Source organism: Corylus avellana, chromosome 1 (assembly GCF_965113065.1).
Source record: "Corylus avellana chromosome 1, dhCorAvel1.hap1.2, whole genome shotgun sequence".
Lineage (NCBI taxonomy): Eukaryota > Viridiplantae > Streptophyta > Magnoliopsida > Fagales > Betulaceae > Corylus > Corylus avellana.
This window is the reverse complement of record NC_142490.1, coordinates 7,694,740-7,714,672: the sequence shown is the minus strand read 5'-3', so window position 1 is coordinate 7,714,672 and position 19,933 is coordinate 7,694,740. Positions and strand designations below refer to the sequence as shown.

The window sequence follows — 19,933 nt, the reverse complement described above, 5'->3', positions numbered from 1 at the left end:
ATCATCTTCTTTATGTGTGCTCTATTTTATATGGTATCACCTGCTAATTGCTATGAAGATATAACATTATTCTTTTCAGTTCAAATGAACGGGAGAGTATCATGTTAGTTATATTTGAGGAATATTTTTATCTTTTCACTTTTTGATGAGACAAAAATATCCTTCAAATATAACTAACTGGATATTCTTCAATTCAAATAAACTGGAGATGGTCCTATGAGGTTGGTTTTTAGGCATTTAAAGACATGTAAGAATGTGCTTAGAGGAAGAAAAAAAATAAAAGAAAAAGAAAGAAGAGATGTTGGGGCATAGTTGTTATTGCCTTTGAATGTGTCTATTGAGTTTGACAATTAAGTTTTTTTGACAGATTCACATGAGATTTATAGGGTGCGTGGAGGATTTTTTCTTTTTCTTTTTTTCTTTTTTTTTTGAGAAAAAAAAAAAAAAGAAAAAAAACCTAGATAATCCTACCTAGTTTGATAAAATTTTAAACAAGTAAGAAGAGTCAAGATGGGTCGTTTGCTCCCTCTTTACCCCTTTTCATCTGCCCCTGGTTTATGAAAACAAATTCAATCTCTTTAAAGCGGTGTTTATTGTTTATTGTTTTTACCTTTTGTTTTTTAGACAAACTTTTCTTTCAAACTGGATTGAAAAAATTTATTTCAACCTAATCTATAAAAGCGACATGTGTCTGTTGAACATGTGAGATGCACATATTTTTTTTAATAGCAATGACAAAGTTTGAATAAATTTTATTAAAAACTTATGTGCATCTCATATGTTATTAAAAAAATGACACATGTCACTTTTATAAAGTAAGTTGAAGGAAATTCCTCCAACCCAGTTTAGAAGTAAACTTTGTCATTTTTCTTTACTTGGGATTTTGGAGATCAAATATGCATCCATACACCTACCTTTATCACCCACGCGCCTCTTCTACACCTCCAGCTTCACCGATATGCTATCTTCCACCCTATGGCTTTTGTCCCTATAGATATACCACACATCTCCTTAGCGCGCGTGGGCTACACGTGCCACTACTACCTTGAGTCTCTTTTAAGCAAACCCATGGTCCCTTGGTTCTTTTAGATTTCTCAAATTCATATTTGAGCTTTAACAACATCTTGATCTTGTTGAGTTTCAGAGTCACCACCCTAGAAGAAGATTCCTCAAGTGTTGTAATTATACCTCTTAGTCTCTCTAGTTCCCCCATAAGTTGTTAAGTTTTACGAGGTTCTCTTGTTGCTATTCCCGATTTCCATCATGAGTCGTAACTACCAGCTTTGCTAGCTTCATTCCTGCTCAATTTCTATTTTCGAGGTCTCGTTTCAAAATAGTAAAGTGTTAGCTGGCTGTCTATCTAGATTAGGTTTTTTAATTAATCCGCGCTATAATGTTTGTTGTTTGTAGATTGGTTCTTCTGTTGTACATATAAATAAATAAATGGTTTTAAATTCTTTGGGTAGAGTCAATTCCCATGACTTTTTAAATGAAATGGGGCCTGATAGAAGAAGATGGAAAAGAAAGTTTAATTAGGGAATTGCCTCGAAGGTTCCTAAACTTGTTGGTTATGATTTTCAATATCGGAGGCACGTACACGTGTCAAAATCAGAGTGGCCTCCATAGCTATCACTTCCTACTTTAGGAAATTCATCATATTTGATGAATGATGATAATGCAAGTACTAATTTACTTTTGCGGTATGATTTAGACAATAGCCTACAATCTAAAAAAAAAAAAAAGACAATAGCTTACACAATGAGGGGCCAGCCCATGATTATTCCCCACCTTCCTATTCCTAAGCCCACTTCTATTGAAATCTTATATTTGACCATTTCTACCTACCATAAATTAAATTAAATGCCCATTTGTTTTAAAGTTTGGTCTAAAAATTAATAAGTCATAAAATAAATAAATAAATAAATATATATTATTTATGGGTGACAAGAGTCATAATTTGATTGGTTTTGACATAACATCTGACCGTTTTTTTAACAAAAAAAAAAAGATAGAAGTTGGGTACATGGACTTATTTGTGTATATCACAAGGGACTCCAACATTTTTATACCTCAAATAATTTATTGTAAATTGGTGTAATCACATGGACTGATTTTACATTTTTTTTTTCTCAAAGATGTAATCATATAAAATACACGTGGAACAATAGTCTCATATAGTTGTTTTATGGTGAATTTTGTTCAAGAAGCTAATCCCGAAGCAAAGGAACAGGAAAAATGAAGGAAGAGGAAGAAGAAGAAGAAGAAGAAGAATAGGGATAATTGGAAGAACACACCTACGTATTTCTGGGTTTTCTAAGTTATGGCCTATGGAAGCCTTTTAGAACCTTTAACTCCAAACAATTATTTGCATATTTTAAAAATACAGACTAAATTTTTTTTAACTAAAAAGTAAAATATAAAAAGTCATTAGTGTAAGCATTAGCATTTTCATTATCATATATTCCCTACAACACACTTTATCAATTGAAAACTATATTAATAAATAATACCACATAATAAAAATGAACACAACCCATAATGAAAATTGAAAAGAACCTTCTTCCTCTTTAATATTTATTTTCCTAACTTGGAAAATAAATACAAAATAAGAATAATTTTTTATTTTTTATTTAAAAAAAAAAGTAGAAGATTATAAATTCATTTAAGAAAATGAATTATATCATATAGCTAGCTTTAGCACAAATAGAGGCTCAAATTTGTTAAAAAATAAAATAAAATAAAATTGTAACACTAATAGAGACCCACTAACAAAATAAAACAAAAACAACAAAAGTAGGTGAAAATAAACATTGTAATGATAGAGGTGAGCTTCAATTGTCCTAGTCAATTTTGCCTATATATATCATCTTTTTTGTGTACGTGCATGTAAGAGAGAGGAAAAGAAAGAGAGAAAGAGTCGTGTTGCCTTTAAAGATAACTTTTTTTTTTAGTGAAATCTTTAGATTGACGCATAAAATTTGAAGCTCTTGCGGTATTTGAAATTAATCATTTTAGAAAAACTTTACTTAACCCCCTTTTAATTGTCGTCATCTTGCAGCTATATAACCTTTAAATTTCAAATTCTCTTAATTTAGTATATGCATCGTTCAATTTTTTTTTTTTTTTTCAGTTTTATCTTTCCGTTAGCATTTTCAGTTAAATTTTGTCAAAATTTTCAAAATATATATATATTTTCAATGATTGATGTGTGCGTATTTTTGCAAACTCCGTTAAATCCTTACCAATGTATAAATCCTTACAATTTTTTTCCTTTTTTTCTTTTCTTAAAAAAATGGGTATTTTGAAAATTTGACATTCATCCGTTAGGATTTAATAAAAAATCCTAACAGAATAATGAAATTGAAAAAAGAAAAATGGATACACTAAATAGAAAGTTTTTGAAGTTTATGAGATAATTGCAAATGTGATGAAAGTTCAGGTGTTAAGTGAAACTTTTTTCTTCTCTAAGGAGGCCACAAATTTTTTATTTATTTATTTTTTTTCTCTTTGATTGGAAGGTCATATATTTTTGTCCATGATTGGAGGGTTTTTGAGCTTGGGCTTCTCATAGTTTGGGGGAAGGCCAGGGGCATGGCCCCTACTAGTCCCCTTTTCACTATGCAATTGCATATACACTATTATATCAGTTTGTAAAATATACTTTTAATTTATAATTGTTTTTGTTCCTTACGCTTAAAATTTATTTGGAATTGCGTTATGAATGGTAAAAAAATACTTTTAATACCTAAAAAGTTGTGCCAAACTAAAAGCTGGCATGTTTGGTAAAAAATTCTAAAAGTACTTCTTTAACTTTTTTACTCTAAAAATAAACAAAACACATTTTTAGTAAAAGCTTAAAAATAAAACTTTTACCAACAAAAAAAAATGTTTTTTTACTTAAAAAACTCTATTTACCAAACACAATCCTAAACATTCTCTTAGTAAAATATATGTATCTTGTGAAGAAGAGGGAAATAATAATAATAATAATAATAAGGGAAGAAGGGTTTTAAAAAAAAAACATTGTTTGCTCCCTAAGAGGGAACAGATAAGGCAAGTAGGGAGAATATAGATGATCATATTAATACTTATTTTATATGTAATTTTTTTTTCTACTTGTGGATTGTGTGCCTATTTACTTAAATTGGGAAGCTATAGCTATAAATATTTATTGGTTGTAACAGCTATGGGGCTTTAGGAGCAGGTATCCCCATATCTGGGTTTGAGATTACAAATGCAGGAAATGTGTTCCCTACCCTAAAGTGGAATGTTATTATAGATACACATTCCTTTTATATAATTGTTAATATTATTATTGTCTTCCCTTTTCAGCTCTCCTTAATTGTGGACTGCATGTGCTCCTGGCCTCCCCCCCCTCCCCCCCATACTAATTTTTAAATATTATTGGTCCTTTCCCCTTGATTTTATCCCATTTTATTTACTCTTTGTCACTTGGTCTTCAAGAAAATATATATATATATATATATATATATATATATATATATATATATATTCAGTAGAAGGAAGAGGAACACAAGGTCCTACTTTTTTATTTTCTTCATATTTTTATGATATAACTTTCAAAATTACTTTGAATATGAATTTAATGCTAATTTATTTCAAATTTAATGACGTTAATGTCATGTTAAAAAATATAAAAGTAAGAGCGTGAGAGTGAAAGTGTAAGATTACTCTGTTAATAAAAATGATCCATCGAGATTAAAAAATATGTGTAGAGCCAAATGTTTTGAAATTGCCTGAGTATTTGAAAGGGCTCATGTTTCCATATAATTACCAAATTAATGTTGCTGTAGTTTCTCTTCCTATGAGGTGGAAAATAAGTTTTTTTTTTTTAGACCCCAATTAATAGATGATAATAATGGAGGTGATAGGAAGTAGGAGTGGCCCTCCCGACCCCAAAGCCCTTCTAAACTCATTACCTAAAATTGTAGGTGTCAACTCATATTTTCGTGACAGTAAAAATGAAGTTAGAAATTTTTGTAGACTAAAATATAAATGACAAATACATTAAGATAGGGGTCAAAGCATAAATAAAATATATATTAAAATTAAAAAATAAAATAAATATATAAAAAATAAACAAAATTTTCTTAATTTATTTCAATCTTTAACTCAAATACCTATCAAAATAGAACCCACCGTAGCCATATCGCTTTAGCTTCTACGTTGCTATCCATGTTGCGTTAAAAAACTCTTTTACTTGGCTTTTGAAAGTTATTGTTCGTGCCTAATTTTTTTAATGACAGATTTAGGTTGTTGCTCATGATAGATTTTGATTGCTTAAGGTTTTGGGTATAAAATGATTTATGTTATATATAATAGGGTCAAGAACCAAGCCTTTTTCTTTTTCAATACCCAAGCTTAATTATTTTGGCCCAAGTATATAAAATTTAGCTATTTATATACTAGTAAATAAAATTTTGAAAAAGAGAGGGGAGGGTCATGGTTGGTCATCTCCTCCCTCCGTCTCTACGTGTCGGATTCACCGGTTATGTTAAAATTTATTAGTCTAAATATTGTGTGTCATGCTCGAGTCATGTTGAAGCATATATGTATAAAACTATATATTTGGTTTCAGGGGCAGATCTACAACCTAGGTTGGGGGGACGACTGTTCCCCTTCCACACTAAATTTTTTACAAATTTGCTTAAAATATACTCATTTTATAAATTTTTCCTATCAAAATAATATTTTTGTCCCCCCAAAATAATATTTTTGTCCCAATTAATTATTATTTTTTTTGCCCTCCAAAATAATATTTGTGTCCCCTTTTAATTTTTTTTTAAGTTTACCCCTCTTTCAACATAAAAAAACCTAAAATACCCCATTCATTTTGTTTCTCTTCATATTCTAGTTCGCTTCTAACCAGAAGCTAATTAATTTGGTTTGAGACTCTGATTGAATATATAAAAGAGAAAGTTAAATGGTTTAAGTTCTTTGAGTGGCTTTTAACCAACAATTAATTACCATTATTTGGCTAGGCTTCTAGCATTGTTGTTATTTAGAGCTTCATGGAATTGTTAGAAAAAAAGAGTATACTCTCAAATGTTCTGTTTTTCTTGAACCCTATAGATCGTGCTTAGTTTATTTTGCTCGTTATTTATATTATTGTGTATTTGTGATGCCATAAAATTAAATATAAGATTTCTATGCTTTTATTTTATATCAACACACACAAACACGATTATATGTATCTATGTGCTTTTAGATTTATACAAGTCTATCCATCTCCCCAACCAAAATAATAATAATAATAATCCGTCCCCCCACACCATAAATCATAGTTCTGCTTTGGTTTTCATCTTGCGTTCATCTCGTTTCTATTTATTTAGTACAGATAAGCAAATTTACTATTGAATTTGTAGAATGCATGTACATAGGTCTCACATATTCAATTATAAATTAAAAAAAAAAAATATGGCAATTTAAAATATGAATGTCTAGCGCTTATTATTAATTAATCATTTCCCACATCTTGAATTAATAAGCTGTATTTATCCAAAAGTTGAGCCATGAATTGAAGTTGTACCACATGGTTAAAACTTAAAAGGAAACTTGAGTGACACGTTGATGATATCTTTCACGTACATCAAAGGACCGACTAGACAATCACCAATAAATCGTACGTACATTATTGTTCATTCGTACCTATAAATTCAGGAAACCAATTCCAAGTTTTGCAACAAATCTTCCTCTGGATTTTTCCTCTCGTTTACCCCCACGCCACGCACGTTTTTGTTTGCGCTCGCGGTGTGAAATCACATATTAATTAAACACCTTTAATCAACTAATTAACTCACTAATCTGCCTACCCACCCAACCTTACATCTAATTATAATCAAACTGACTGATAACATATTGTTCTTTGCTGTCCAATTTCTTCACATCAAAACAGTACAAGATAAAAAAATTTAAGTAATCATTTTTTAATGTTTTTATTTTACGGAAATAACAATATTTAGTCTTTAAGGTTTTATTCAATTTGAATTTAGTCATCCTTGTTTCTAATTTCAAGAATATGATCTTTAAGTTTTGCCTAGATTTTAAATAAGTCCATTTACTAATTTTCTATATATTACATGCATCTCATCTAACACGCTATGGTCAATCTCGGCGTCAAAGTTAACGGTTTTGTTTATAGAATTGAGTCTTTGAGTAAAGTCTACTTAATCCCCTCAAACTACCAACCCAATGATAATCTACCATTCAAACTATTAATTGTGACAATTTACAACCCAAACTACCAAAATAATAACAATGTACCCCAAATTTTAACAAAATAATAAAATTACCCTTACTAAAATAAAAATAAAAATACTAAAATTTATTTATTTTTTTCAAATTTTAAGGGTATTTTTGTCTTATTAAAAATTTTATAGGGATAATTTCGTTATTTTGCTAGTATTGGGGGTACATTGTCATTATTTTGGTAGTTTGAGAGGTAAATTGTCGTACGTAATTGATAATTTGGAGGGTAGATTATCATTAAAATGATAATTTGAGTAGATTAAGTGGACTTTACCATTATTTTTTTTAATTTTTATTTATTTATGAATGACTTAACTCTTAATGACTAAATTCAAATTACATAAAAACCTAAGAGCTAAATATGAATTTTTTTTCTTTTATTTTAAGAACAAAAATTAAAAGTCGACAAACAGAAATGACCCAAAATTCCAATTGGGTAAAAGAGTAGTTAATCTTATCTAATTAATAATCACCAAGTGAAAATTATATGTACCGATGTCCAAAGCAACTATCAACATCAACCAAAAAACAATAACGTCTCAATAAGAACAACGTACCCGACTCTGAACTTGGAAAAAGACTTATAAATACTTTAATTTATTTTATATAAAAAGCATTATCGAACGAGTTCATCATCACGTTATTTAGCGTTCGAATGAGAAGGTGAAAGCCGAGATGAAATTAGGAGGGAATGGTACAAAAGTTTGGAATAGAGCAAGATACGTAATTGCGTTGAAGGTTCCTCCATACGTAGTAGCTATCAAAATATTCACTTCCCGAATTCCCACCAGAATTAAACATACGGGAAAGAATACGGTTTGGGAGGTTGTACACCACGCGCTTACAAAGAGAGTGATGACAGCAACGTTGCTGTCTTCCTCTTTGGTCACCGTCATCTTTCTACTCACTGCCAAACTTGTCCTATTATAGCAAAACACTCCCATGTTATCTTTTACACAGACTGACTCAAAGTCCCCCCCCCTCCCCTCTCTCTCTCTCTCTCTCTCTCTCTCTTCCTTTTGCAGCATTAAAACTCCCAGTTGCTATCCCTTTTCCAGGAAAGAAAATCTTAATGATTTGCAGCCATTTTTCTTTCTCTCTGCAGATGTCATAGCTAGCTGCACTACTCCTCCAAAGCAGATTATTATTTCTTCATCTTTCATTTCACCATTATTGTCTTCCTAGCTAGCTAGCTCTTCCCACATCGGAAAGAAAACCCTTCTTCTTCTTCCTTTCTTTTTCCATGCAAAATCTAGCAATATGGCATCTTTTTTTTTTTCTTTTTTTTTCTTTTTTTCAACTTTCTTGAGTTACAAAGGAAAACCCTAAAAGCAGAAGAAAACTGAAAAAAAAATAAAAAAATAAAAAAAACCAATCCCTTCCAAGATCGGGGAAAAACAAAAGCGATTAATTAACAAAAACCCAGAATCAAAAAAAAAAAAAAAAAAAAGCAACTTTTTTTTTTTTTGTTAGAATTTTATTCTCCATGGATTTAGTTTCTTCCCAACCAAACAACCCCACATATGACGTCATCACCCCCATAATACCCAACACTACTACTACTAATGCAACTCCACCCAGAACTCCATCGACTGCCACGTCATCGCCATCTTCCGCCGCCACCACTCCAAGCCGCTACGAGAACCAGAAGAGGCGAGACTGGAACACCTTCTGCCAGTACCTGAGAAACCACAAGCCACCGCTCTCGCTTCCCATGTGCAGCGGCGCCCACGTGCTCGAATTCCTCCGCTACCTCGACCAATTCGGGAAGACCAAGGTCCACAACCAGACCTGTCCCTTCTTCGGGCTCCCGAACCCGCCCGCTCCCTGCCCGTGCCCGCTCCGGCAGGCGTGGGGGAGCCTCGACGCGCTCATCGGCCGCCTCCGCGCCGCCTACGAAGAGCACGGCGGGCGGCCGGAGGCCAACCCCTTCGGTGCAAGAGCTGTGAGGCTGTTTTTGCGTGAGGTTCGTGATTTTCAGGCCAAGGCAAGAGGTGTCAGCTATGACAAGAAGCGGAAAAGGCCCAAGCCCAAGAACATGGCCCCTCCTCCAAGTAATAATGCAAATTGATGGGTATTTCTTTTAATTTCTTCTCCTATTTTTCCCTTTAATTATTAGTATTTATAAGGAGAGGGGTTGTTTCTTTGTGGTGGCTTTTTTGTGCAAGTTTAAGGTGGTTTCTGGATTCGTGGGCTTGAAAGAAAAAAAACTGTTCTACTAGCGGATGTTTGTATAAATATATATGTTTATATATATATTTATATGTTCTTAATTAAAGACTCCATGTAATTTTAATTGAAAAAATGGGAAATTCTCAGTTATTCAAGGGAAAAATACTGTGAGCAAATCATTTTAAATTTAGATGGTTGCACTGTTATGTCATATTGTTCATCTCTCTCTCTCTCTCTCTAGGATTTACCCAAATATAAAAATTAAATTAATGAAGAAAAAGTGCTGGAGAAGTGGGATAATCACGAGCCTCTAAACAGTGAGATCTGGTTAGATAGTAGGTTTAAAGGTAATATTATGATCAGGCCTATAATTAGGCATAGATTATCTTTTCTATTATAGATGGCAGCCAGAATTAACACACATGTTAAATAGGTAATTAATATATATATATATATATGTAGAATTTGAGCCTATGGAAGAATGGAATATTGAGAATTCGAGAGGGGTAGCTAGATAGCTAGCTAGCTATTAACTTCATCATCCACCTGGAACAACAACAACCCCTTAAACATGATTAAAGGTGGAGTAGTTTTCTTTGGTTAGGCTGATATATTGGATTATCCTTTTGGGTATCTATAAATTATTATATTAATTACCATATTTTAAATCTTAATGTTAGGTGAATGAGTAACGGGGATAATATAATGTCTACTTTATCCCTATGATACTTCCATAACACTTAACGAGGGATTAGGGAAGCACTCAAATCGAGCTGATATTGACTTAAGGTATTCAGAATTTGGTGAGGAAACAATAAATAAAAAGGGTGAGAAAATTTGAATTCTTTTTTGTAAATGTTTTTTAAAGATCATAAAATTATGATTAGAACATCATATAAAAACTCCCATTTATGCTTCCCTTCTTTGCAAGAGGCTATCTTATTAAGTATGCTTAAGGATGAGTTTGTAATTCTGATTTTAGGGCATTAATTCCTTAAAACATTTATTCATAACAGAGGAAATTAAGGAAAAATGTTCAGTTTTGAAGTTGAATCTAGTGTATATATATATATAATCTATTAATCCTTAAAAACTGTTTTCAGCAAGTGATTATTGTTTTCTAATAAGGGATTCAAACAAGAGTCCTTTATGATAATTGTATTGGGTTGACTACATGAATCTTACTAGTACCATTCTGTTCATTTTTTCTTTGTCTTTCCAAAATAGAAGACATTGGAAGTTTTGAAAACATCATCTGATTAAAATGTAACACGTTGCAGGTGGAGTGAATGTTATGTTTTTTTAATTTCCTCAGTCAAGATTTAGTGTCACTTTCTCTCTGATCTTTTTCTAATAAAAAACTTGAAATTAAATCTAGATCGATGAAAATACCGCGGAAAATCTCTTATTGGCCAAATCCTTATTCATATGAGTAGGACTGGTAGAAGACTAAAACTTTGAAAGTTAAACCATGCCTACTTTTCTTTGCATGGTCATTTTATTTTCTTTGCATGGTCAATTTGAGTAATTTGAAATCACAAAGAGCGCCCTAATCAAGTGCAGTGACTGGTCTGGCTAACTACCCAAAGTGATAGCTACTACCAAACTAACTTGTAAGACTTATTTGGTGTGAAATTATTTAATAATAAAACAGTACACTTGATTAAATTGATGTCACAATTTCATTTATTAAGTGCACTGTTTACGTCATATATAATTTGTTTGATAATTTTCTAACAAAGTTCTATTGTGAAAGTCAAGTTTTCTCTATATATTCAAGTCATTACGAAAATATCATCATAATTTTCAGCGTGCATGGATGCATTCTTCTTAGGAGTTGCTTCTCTTATGATCATGTGCAAATAACCCTATACTTGATTAAGCCAAAATGGAAGTAATTTGTATGTATAGATGTATATATATATATATATATACCCTAGCTAGTCAGTAAAATACGGGGGAAAATGTATATTTACAATTAATTATAATACGGGTATCTCAAAAAAATACAAAAAGACAATACTTATCATTTTTTTTTTTGTGTCAGAATATCATAATCACCATAATATCTTTCTCTTATACAAGATAATTTAATTAAAAAAAAAATTATCTTATTACAACATGACAAAATGGACAAAAATCATCCATTTTCATACATAAAATAAAACAAAAATCAGGGTCTTTCATATGAGGATCAGTTAATTTGTCCTAGCTGAATGAGAATCAAACTTATTAGCCCTAGAATTGTTTCTAGAGCTCAGGCGATCAGGAGATTGTTCTTGGGTTGAGGATAAATTAATGTTGAACCTTAAAAGCTTTTAGTTTGACCTTAAAAGCTTTTAAGGAGTACTTGTGTTCCTTATTTTACTTTTAGGCAGTTTGTTTGGTTGTATTGAGCTGTGTTGGATGATGTTAGCATACTTCTGTTAACAGCTTTGGGGTTGCATTGATCTATATAACACGATCCTTGTATTCTTATTTATTTTTTTGTGTCATTTAGTTCATTCTTGTTCATCCAAGCAAAAACTATTTTAAAAAAGAATGTGATGCAGCTTGGTGCAGTGGAAAGCTGAATCTACAAGCACTATAACTCACAACTCTTTTACAAATCCAAGAAAAAACAAGGAATTACAGTAGAACTAAGAAAAAAAAATCACTGATTGAGTAATTCTTATTGAGAAAACTGAAAAATCCATGTTTGAGCGGTCAATGTAACACCCGAGGAAATTATTGATTGGACATGTGTTTTAATATTGAACGCATGTTGTTAGAAAGGAGAAGCATCTCCGTGTGTTAAACGGAGAAGCATCGACACTTACTTAATGAAGTTAACTTAGCACTATTTGAACGGAGACGTATCCCGTTCGACCTCCAGTGCACAGTAACAAAAAATTGCCTATTTAACGAGATTGAAGCAAAGGCAAATTTACATTTTATTTCCCTTTCATTTTGTAAGCCTGTTTAGAGGTTCCGAGTATATTTGAGTGTTTTATGTGTAGAGGAAGAGAGAGAGAGAAAGTAGGAGAGTTGTGAATGCAAGAAGGAAGATCTTGGAGAAAAGCTAAAATTATAATTCCTCATACTCCTTTTGGCTCTCTATGATTTAACCAAATTCATAGATATTGATATTATGATATAATACATGGATGGTGTTTAAGTTATTGTGTTAGTTAAATGGAAGTTTTGACGCATTGTTGTTATTGTGGTATTATTGTTGGAGAAAAATAGTGAGAATTAGGGTTCTCATGAAAATTATTGATTTTTAACATAAAAAGTGGAAGTTTTTAGTTGTATGTTGAGTTGTGAAATATTAATGTATGATGTAGACAGAGATTTTGGATTGTAAGTGAGTTTTTCACATCAAGTTTTAGTTTTGCACATTGTCATTCAAACGATGCTAATGACGTTTGAACAAGGCAATATCTGAGAGCCTCTGTCAAAGCCTAATCAAACTCTGTTCAACCGAGTTGGGAACCATAAAGCCCTAGTCGGCCAGTTGGACTGTTCTTGAAATTCATATCTACAATGTGTGATAATTACCCTTATGGAGTGAAACCACTAATGCCATGATTAACCAAACATAAGTGTAAATTTTTATCAAAATCAGCTTCTATAGGCATCAAGTTTTGTGTGCATGTATTAATTATCTGTTGGATTAGAAATACAGTTGGATTCAAATAGCGTATAGGAAGTTTGTTCATAAAGTGTAGTTAATTACTTATAAAGTACTTATTTGGGGAGTATTATACATTGTAATACATGGAAGAAATAACTCATATAATGGTTTTACTATCATGATTCATTTGTAACATTCTTTATGTGAGTGGGAGTATTCCATCCATAAATTGGAATAAATAAAGTTATGGCCAATATTGAAGTATCAAATACCATAAAGAAATTCATGTTAGAAATCTCTTAATTATTAAAGTGTGGCTACATCCATATACGATTTACTTAGACAGAAAAATTTATTCCAAATAAAGATTTATTTATTGAACCATAATTGAAATTAATTTTTATTCTAATTTTTATTCCTTGATGAGAGGAATAATTAAGAAAATTGTTGTTAGTTGGACGAGCAGGGATTTATCCTATGTAGGCAGGCAGGCTGTTATTAATCAATTCTATTGTATTTTCCCTACAAACTTGTTGGTCCTTTTTGTTCATTCTTCCTAATGGTGTGATCAAGTTTTAATTTTGCAATTAATTACCTATGTGTATGAAGTTTCTCCCCAATATTTAAAAACATATTTTAGAGAACAAAACCCTAATTAACCCCGTTAGCGGTTTTTAATAACCGCTTTCAAAAGTGGTTAGCCGTTATAGCAGTTCACAGTTAAAAATACGGTTAGCGGTTCTAGATTTTCACCCCTAATTAACGGAAAGAAACAATGTTATTTATACTCTTTAGTGTTTATTTCTTAACGTATCAATAAAAATTATCATTGAATGCTACGTGATCTGATTCTTTTTCCTCATTCTTTTTCCTCAGTTTCATTTAGAATTCGTTCATCAATCATAATTGTCCAAGACTTTTCTTGGCCATCTTGCTTGATTTGAACTACACAAACCCTAGCCAACTTTCTCGAGTTTTCACGATGATCGATGCATGTGTAGCATTGTTATTTCAGCCTCAGGTGGTACAGTGCCATCTAAATTTGTCCAACTGAGAAATAAGACAAGAATACGGTTTCTGAGATACTGTCCACACAAAAAAAATAATAGATCGATCCATGGTGATACAAATATCAAGACTAAATAATTGAGATGTGCTATACATCTTTTATGAGTTTTTTTTTTTTTTTTCTTTCTATTTTTTTACTTCTTAAAATTATCATTTAATTTGTGGGGTTCATTAAAGATCTGATACTAATTTTGAAAAAAACAAAGGATTGGAGAAAATCCAGAGAAAAAAAAAATAGCATTTTTCTAAATAATATCTTCTTTTTTTTTTTCCTTTGGGCAAGGAAAATTGAGATACAGTAAATTAACCAAGTAATAGACAAATTTAGTTAAATTAATGTTATTTAATATATTATTATATAACTGTTATATAATTTAATATTGTGACAATAAAAATCAAATTAATACTTAAAAAAAATTAATTTCAAATTATATGAAAATATTGATGTGAAAGGTTAGGTACCAACGTTTTTAAGTTTGTAGCACAGCTCAGGTAAATGCACGAAACTTTCTTTTTAAATGTACGACCCTTGCTTTTTCTGGTTTCGATACCTTTCATGGCAAATTATTTTGACATGAATAGTGACATTATCTCTCAAACATGTGTCGCTTCCATTCGTTCTCCCCCATGGGCCCATGCCTCAAATCCCGTCTAAATATTGTCTCAAAATGTTTGATAATTTTCATCATGCAGTAGGATGCTTGAATAAAACACATGGTAAATTTAGGAAAAAATCCAGTTTACTCAGGAGTTTTTCAATTTGAATCATAAAGTTTAAAAATTGGCAATATACTTCCCTAATGTTTCAAAAAATTTTAATTTAAACCTTCCGTTACTAATTTTCGTTAAATTTGACGAAATTTTTTTAAAAAAAGCCTTAAGGTAATTATGTAATTTTAGAGATTTCAATCCAATTTGACGAAAATTAGTAACGGAAGGTTTAAATTGAAAATTTTTGAAACATTAGGGGGTACATTGTCAATTTTTAAACTTTGAGGTTCAAATTGAAAAATTCTTAAAAGTTCAGGGGGTGAACTGGATTTTTCCCTAAATTTATTATACGACAATAATATATATATATATATATATATATATATATATATTTGGCGTAAAAAAGATAAGAGGGGTTTGAGCGGGACTATAATAGCATATGCTTGGTCAAAATTAATAACAACAAGGGTTTAGACAAGAAAACTAAAGCAAGCCTCAAGTTGGTTTAATCATAATTGACTTAATCCTATCGAAGACACTAATGAACACTTAACTAATGGTGTGAAAACAATATGTATATTCTTTTTTTTCTTTTTCTTTTTTAAATGGATCTATATGACAATTTGGATGCATTTTAGAATTAATTACCTTTTAAGTACTTAGATTTTTATTTTATTTTTTCACCTGGGTTTCAATTCGTATCACAGATAGTACATAACTTATGAGTAAATACTAGTTTAGTATCTTCGTCACAATTTCATTATCCAAACTAACGAACTACCATAGGTGTGGTTTCGGCCACCCTTAATAGCCGGTTTGAAGTGATTTGGCTACCCTAATGTCCAAAAAGGGGCGGCCGAAACCACCCCAAAGGCCTTGGGTTGGCTTGGCCATCCCTCAGAGGTCATGGGGTGGTCAAACCACCCTTAGACCGACTGCAGGGGTGGCCGAAATCACTCTCATGGCAGTTTGTTAGTTTGATTGACAAAATAATGATAGAGGTATTAAATTAGTATTTACTCATAAGTCAAGTACTATTTGTAATACGAAGTAAAATCAAGATTAAAAAAAAAAAAAAAAACATGTACTAAGAAAAATTATTAACCTTAAAATTTAAAAGCAAGGGAATCATAAGATAAGATTAGAAGATGTGAAAAATGGTACGAATCTAATAATTATTGGAGTAGGGAAGGATAGAATTTCAAGATCAACATCAAGTTAACAAATTTCCCACTCCAATTCAATTGAACCACCCGTCACCCTCAAACCAAATCCCCCTAAAAGCGAGATTCTTCCCGGCCCCCCTCTCTACCAAATTAATCACCCAATAAATTTTTTAAAATAATAATAATAATAATTAATCTCACCCACCAAAAGCCTGTTTGTCTTTTGTCAATTGTCACACATACAAAAGGAAAAGCTGGGTTGGGCTCAGTAACCCATGCAACTCCGTACAAAGATCCCGCAATCTATGGTCGCACGACGGGACATCGGGGTGGTCTTGACACGTGCAACCTCCCACTTGGCCCCCACCATTTTCGTGGACGCTGCACTACTTTGTCGGCAAAACAACCCAAAAAAAGCCTCCCCCATTTGCGACCTTCCTTTTTCCGAAACGTGGCGCAATGTGGTCCGTCGATGGGGGGATGGTCCGTACGGTAACACTGTGGTTGGTTGTGTTGGGTTTTTTTTCCATCTTTGGGCTTCGCCTGTTTTGCTATTTACGGGGGAGGAGGCGGAATCAGTAATCAGAATTCCCATGCAAACTGGTGGTGTGGGGGAACATTCGTTTCTTTCTTTTTCTATTAATTCTCCCCCACTCTCACCGTCTTTCGATACTTCGTAAATTTTAAGATAAGCACAATCTTTTTATAATTAATTCTATTTTCTTCATTAGATTCTTGTCAAATTTGCAGTAAATATTTGTTTTTTTATTTTAACGATGTGTAAATCTAAGAATTAATTTTTATTATTTTTAAAGGATATATAATTCAACCGGCTAAAGACTAGACTATTTCATGAAACTAAGGCCATTGGTTTGAATATTTTTTTTCTCCATTTATCTTTTCTTGTGTAGACATGTGAAAAAAAAAGAAGGATAATTACTTTTTGCCCTCATGAATTATAGTACTTTAGCACTTTTCACTCATGAATTACCAATTATGGCACCTGGCCTCATCAAACTATCATCTTATGACAAAAAGTCTCATTCTGTTAGTTAAAGGGGTTAAAATTAACGGTCAACGATCATGTGCAAGTCCTGTGTCATTTTTAATTTTTTTTCTTCCACTTTTGTCCTCATTTTAAATTGTTTTCATTTGTTGGATTAGGGTTTAGGAGGGTATACGTGTCATTTTCTCAGTCTGAAGTGAAGGCAAAAGTGGAAGAAAAAAAATTTAAAATTGCACATGACTTGCACATGACCGTTGACTGTCAATTTTAACCATTTTGACTAACGGAAATAGGCTTTTTATTATAAGATACTAGTTTGATGAGGTCAGATGTCATACTTAATAGTTTATGGAGAAAAAGTGTCAAGACACTGTAGTTCATGAAGTAAAAGGTAATTATCCATAAAAAAAAAAAAAAAATTAATACTAAATTTGTAAGAAATGAAGGAGACAGACCAATAAAAAGGAAAAGATTTCTCTTACTAACTTTTATGAAGAATTTATTATTATTATTTTTTTCTAGTCTTTTCAAGGATATGGGTTTATTTGACAAAACGTTTTAGATGTTTTGTGTTTTTTTGATTGATATGTGACATAAAAATGGAAGTGATTTAATATTTTGTAAGTGTTTTATGTTTTGAGATGTTTATTAATATATATATATTTTTTATTATTATTTTTTTGGTTAAGAAACGAGCCCATTATCAAATGGATTTACATTATATGTGGTTGGAATTATTGTGTGGTGGCATTTGTGAAACTATTTTAGATGTTTTAAATGATTATATTCTATTCCTTTTTCCCGAGCAAGATAGAACAATGGTAATGGGGATGCGGACGGCACCAAAAAGTAGAGCATAAAGTGGGAGATAGCGATGGATAAAGTGGGCCTAAAGCCCATTCCAGTAGGAGCGGCCCATGGGATTATGGATTGGGCCGTACCAAAAATCTGATCATTAAAGACAAATGTCCATGATGCAGCAAACCACGATGAGTTCCTGCAAAAACATTGAGCCTGAATATCCTTGCTTGAAAGATAGCCATGGAGGAACCTGCACAAACAATGTCACTGGTAGTTTCCCCTTCAAAATGGAATAGGATCCTTTCCAGTTCATTTGAACTGGATAGTTATATTGAAAATGTATTTTTGTCTTTTCACTTTTTGAAAAGACAAAAATACCCTTCCAATATGATCTAGTTCATTTGAACTAGATAGAATTCTATTTCCAAAATGATGGTACCTAAATCCCAAAAAGGGAGCCAGTTTGGTCGAACATTCAGTGTATTATTACCCAACAATTCTAAGGTTGTAGATTGAACGTTCGGTGGTCCCTGTCAAACTTTAAGAATATCAACAGAAGAACAATACCCTAAAAACCTTATATACATTTTATTCACATAACTATACAACTTGTTTTATACTTCCTAAAACTAAACATATACAAAAAATACCATTACAACCTAAACCTAATCAAACTTCTATCAAGCTTCATATAGGTTTCAATATACTATGTCCTCTTCAACTTCCAAGGATAATAGTCCAATTTGTCATGCTCTCCTAGGCTTATGTCCTCTACATCTATAAATTTTAACAATTTACAGGTGCAACTTGTAAGTCAACCTTCAATAAATGCAATTAGCCATGTTGTATGTGTATGTGAGCCGTTTGAAAAAAAAAAAAAAAAAAATTCCTGGGAGGATTTTTGTGAGCCCTCTGAAAATAATCCTCACAGTAACCTACCGTTTGGGTCTGTTTGGCAACAGATGGTTACTGTTTAGTAGATAGGAACTGTAGCAAAAATTAATTAATGTAAGAAAAAAAGTAAGAATGTTTAGTATGGAAAAGTGAACAAATTTTATTTTGTTGTGATTTTTTTATTTAAATAATAAAAAGTGATTGATGTGATGTGATGTACAAAAGTAAAAATGTTGAGAGTTAAATTTTTTGGATGAATAGTAAGAAGCTCTTCGCAAACGTTGCGAACAAGACTTTGGTGGTGTCTCCCCTAAACACTTTTCACCTCATTTTTCTAAAAAAATTAGAATCAAAACATTTTCACTTTTTATATCACATCATTCACTTTTTATTACTACTAAAAAAAAAAAAAAAAACAAAACAAAAAATCATTTTTCAATACCACTTTTTCACTTTTCTATACTAATAATTTTTTAATTTTTTAATTTATTATTATTATTATTCAAAATGCATGAACATGCCCTGTTGTTTTCTATACTAATAATTTTTTAATTTTTTAATTTATTATTATTATTATTCAAAATGCATGAACATGCCCTGTTGTTTAACAAACAGTTTAACCTTTTGCACCAAAACTCTTATAATTAGGAGATGAGAGAGATTTACAACAAATGTTTTGATCAACCAAATGAAGCAAATTTCTAATACCTAACAAACCTAAACCCCCATTAATCAATTTAATAAACTTTCCATTTTCCATGCTACATGGTATTGCATTCTATCACAAAGTAATCTCAAAGCTCCACCCTTCTCTTATGCTGATTAGGTCGATTAATTTTCAAGCATTCCACACAATAATTCTACACAAATAGAAACATAAAAAATTAGCTCTCTAAATTATTGAAACTTTATAAGCATGTCTCTAGCCAGACTTGGTAATGGTGCCTATGTTGGAGCCTATGCATTCAAACCCTAATTAGAAAAATTGTTGTATTAAAAGCCCACAAACCCAATATTTTTGAGGAAAATGTGAGTGAGCTAAAAGTGCCAAACCACTCCAGCACGTGGGTTTTTCTCTTTTTCTATTATTTTCCTCCATATTATTCCTACTGACCTGTGTTGCTTGATGGAACTCCTCCACTAAACCATTGGCAATAAAGCTCAAAAGTCTCTAGAAATAATCCACAATATAAATCACTGCTACAAAACAGCCAATATGCACAAAATTGC

General features: G+C 31.7%; 1 protein-coding gene across 1 annotated transcript; it reads left to right on the top strand.

Moving 5' to 3' along the window:
* Nucleotides 1-8,709: 8,709 nt before the first annotated feature.
* LOC132171251 (protein LIGHT-DEPENDENT SHORT HYPOCOTYLS 1-like) lies at nt 8,710-9,592 on the top strand. The gene has a single exon (XM_059582521.2). The coding sequence runs from the start codon at nt 8,756-8,758 to the stop codon at nt 9,338-9,340; it is 585 nt and encodes a 194-aa protein (XP_059438504.1). The 5' UTR covers nt 8,710-8,755; the 3' UTR covers nt 9,341-9,592.
* Nucleotides 9,593-19,933: the final 10,341 nt, after the last annotated feature.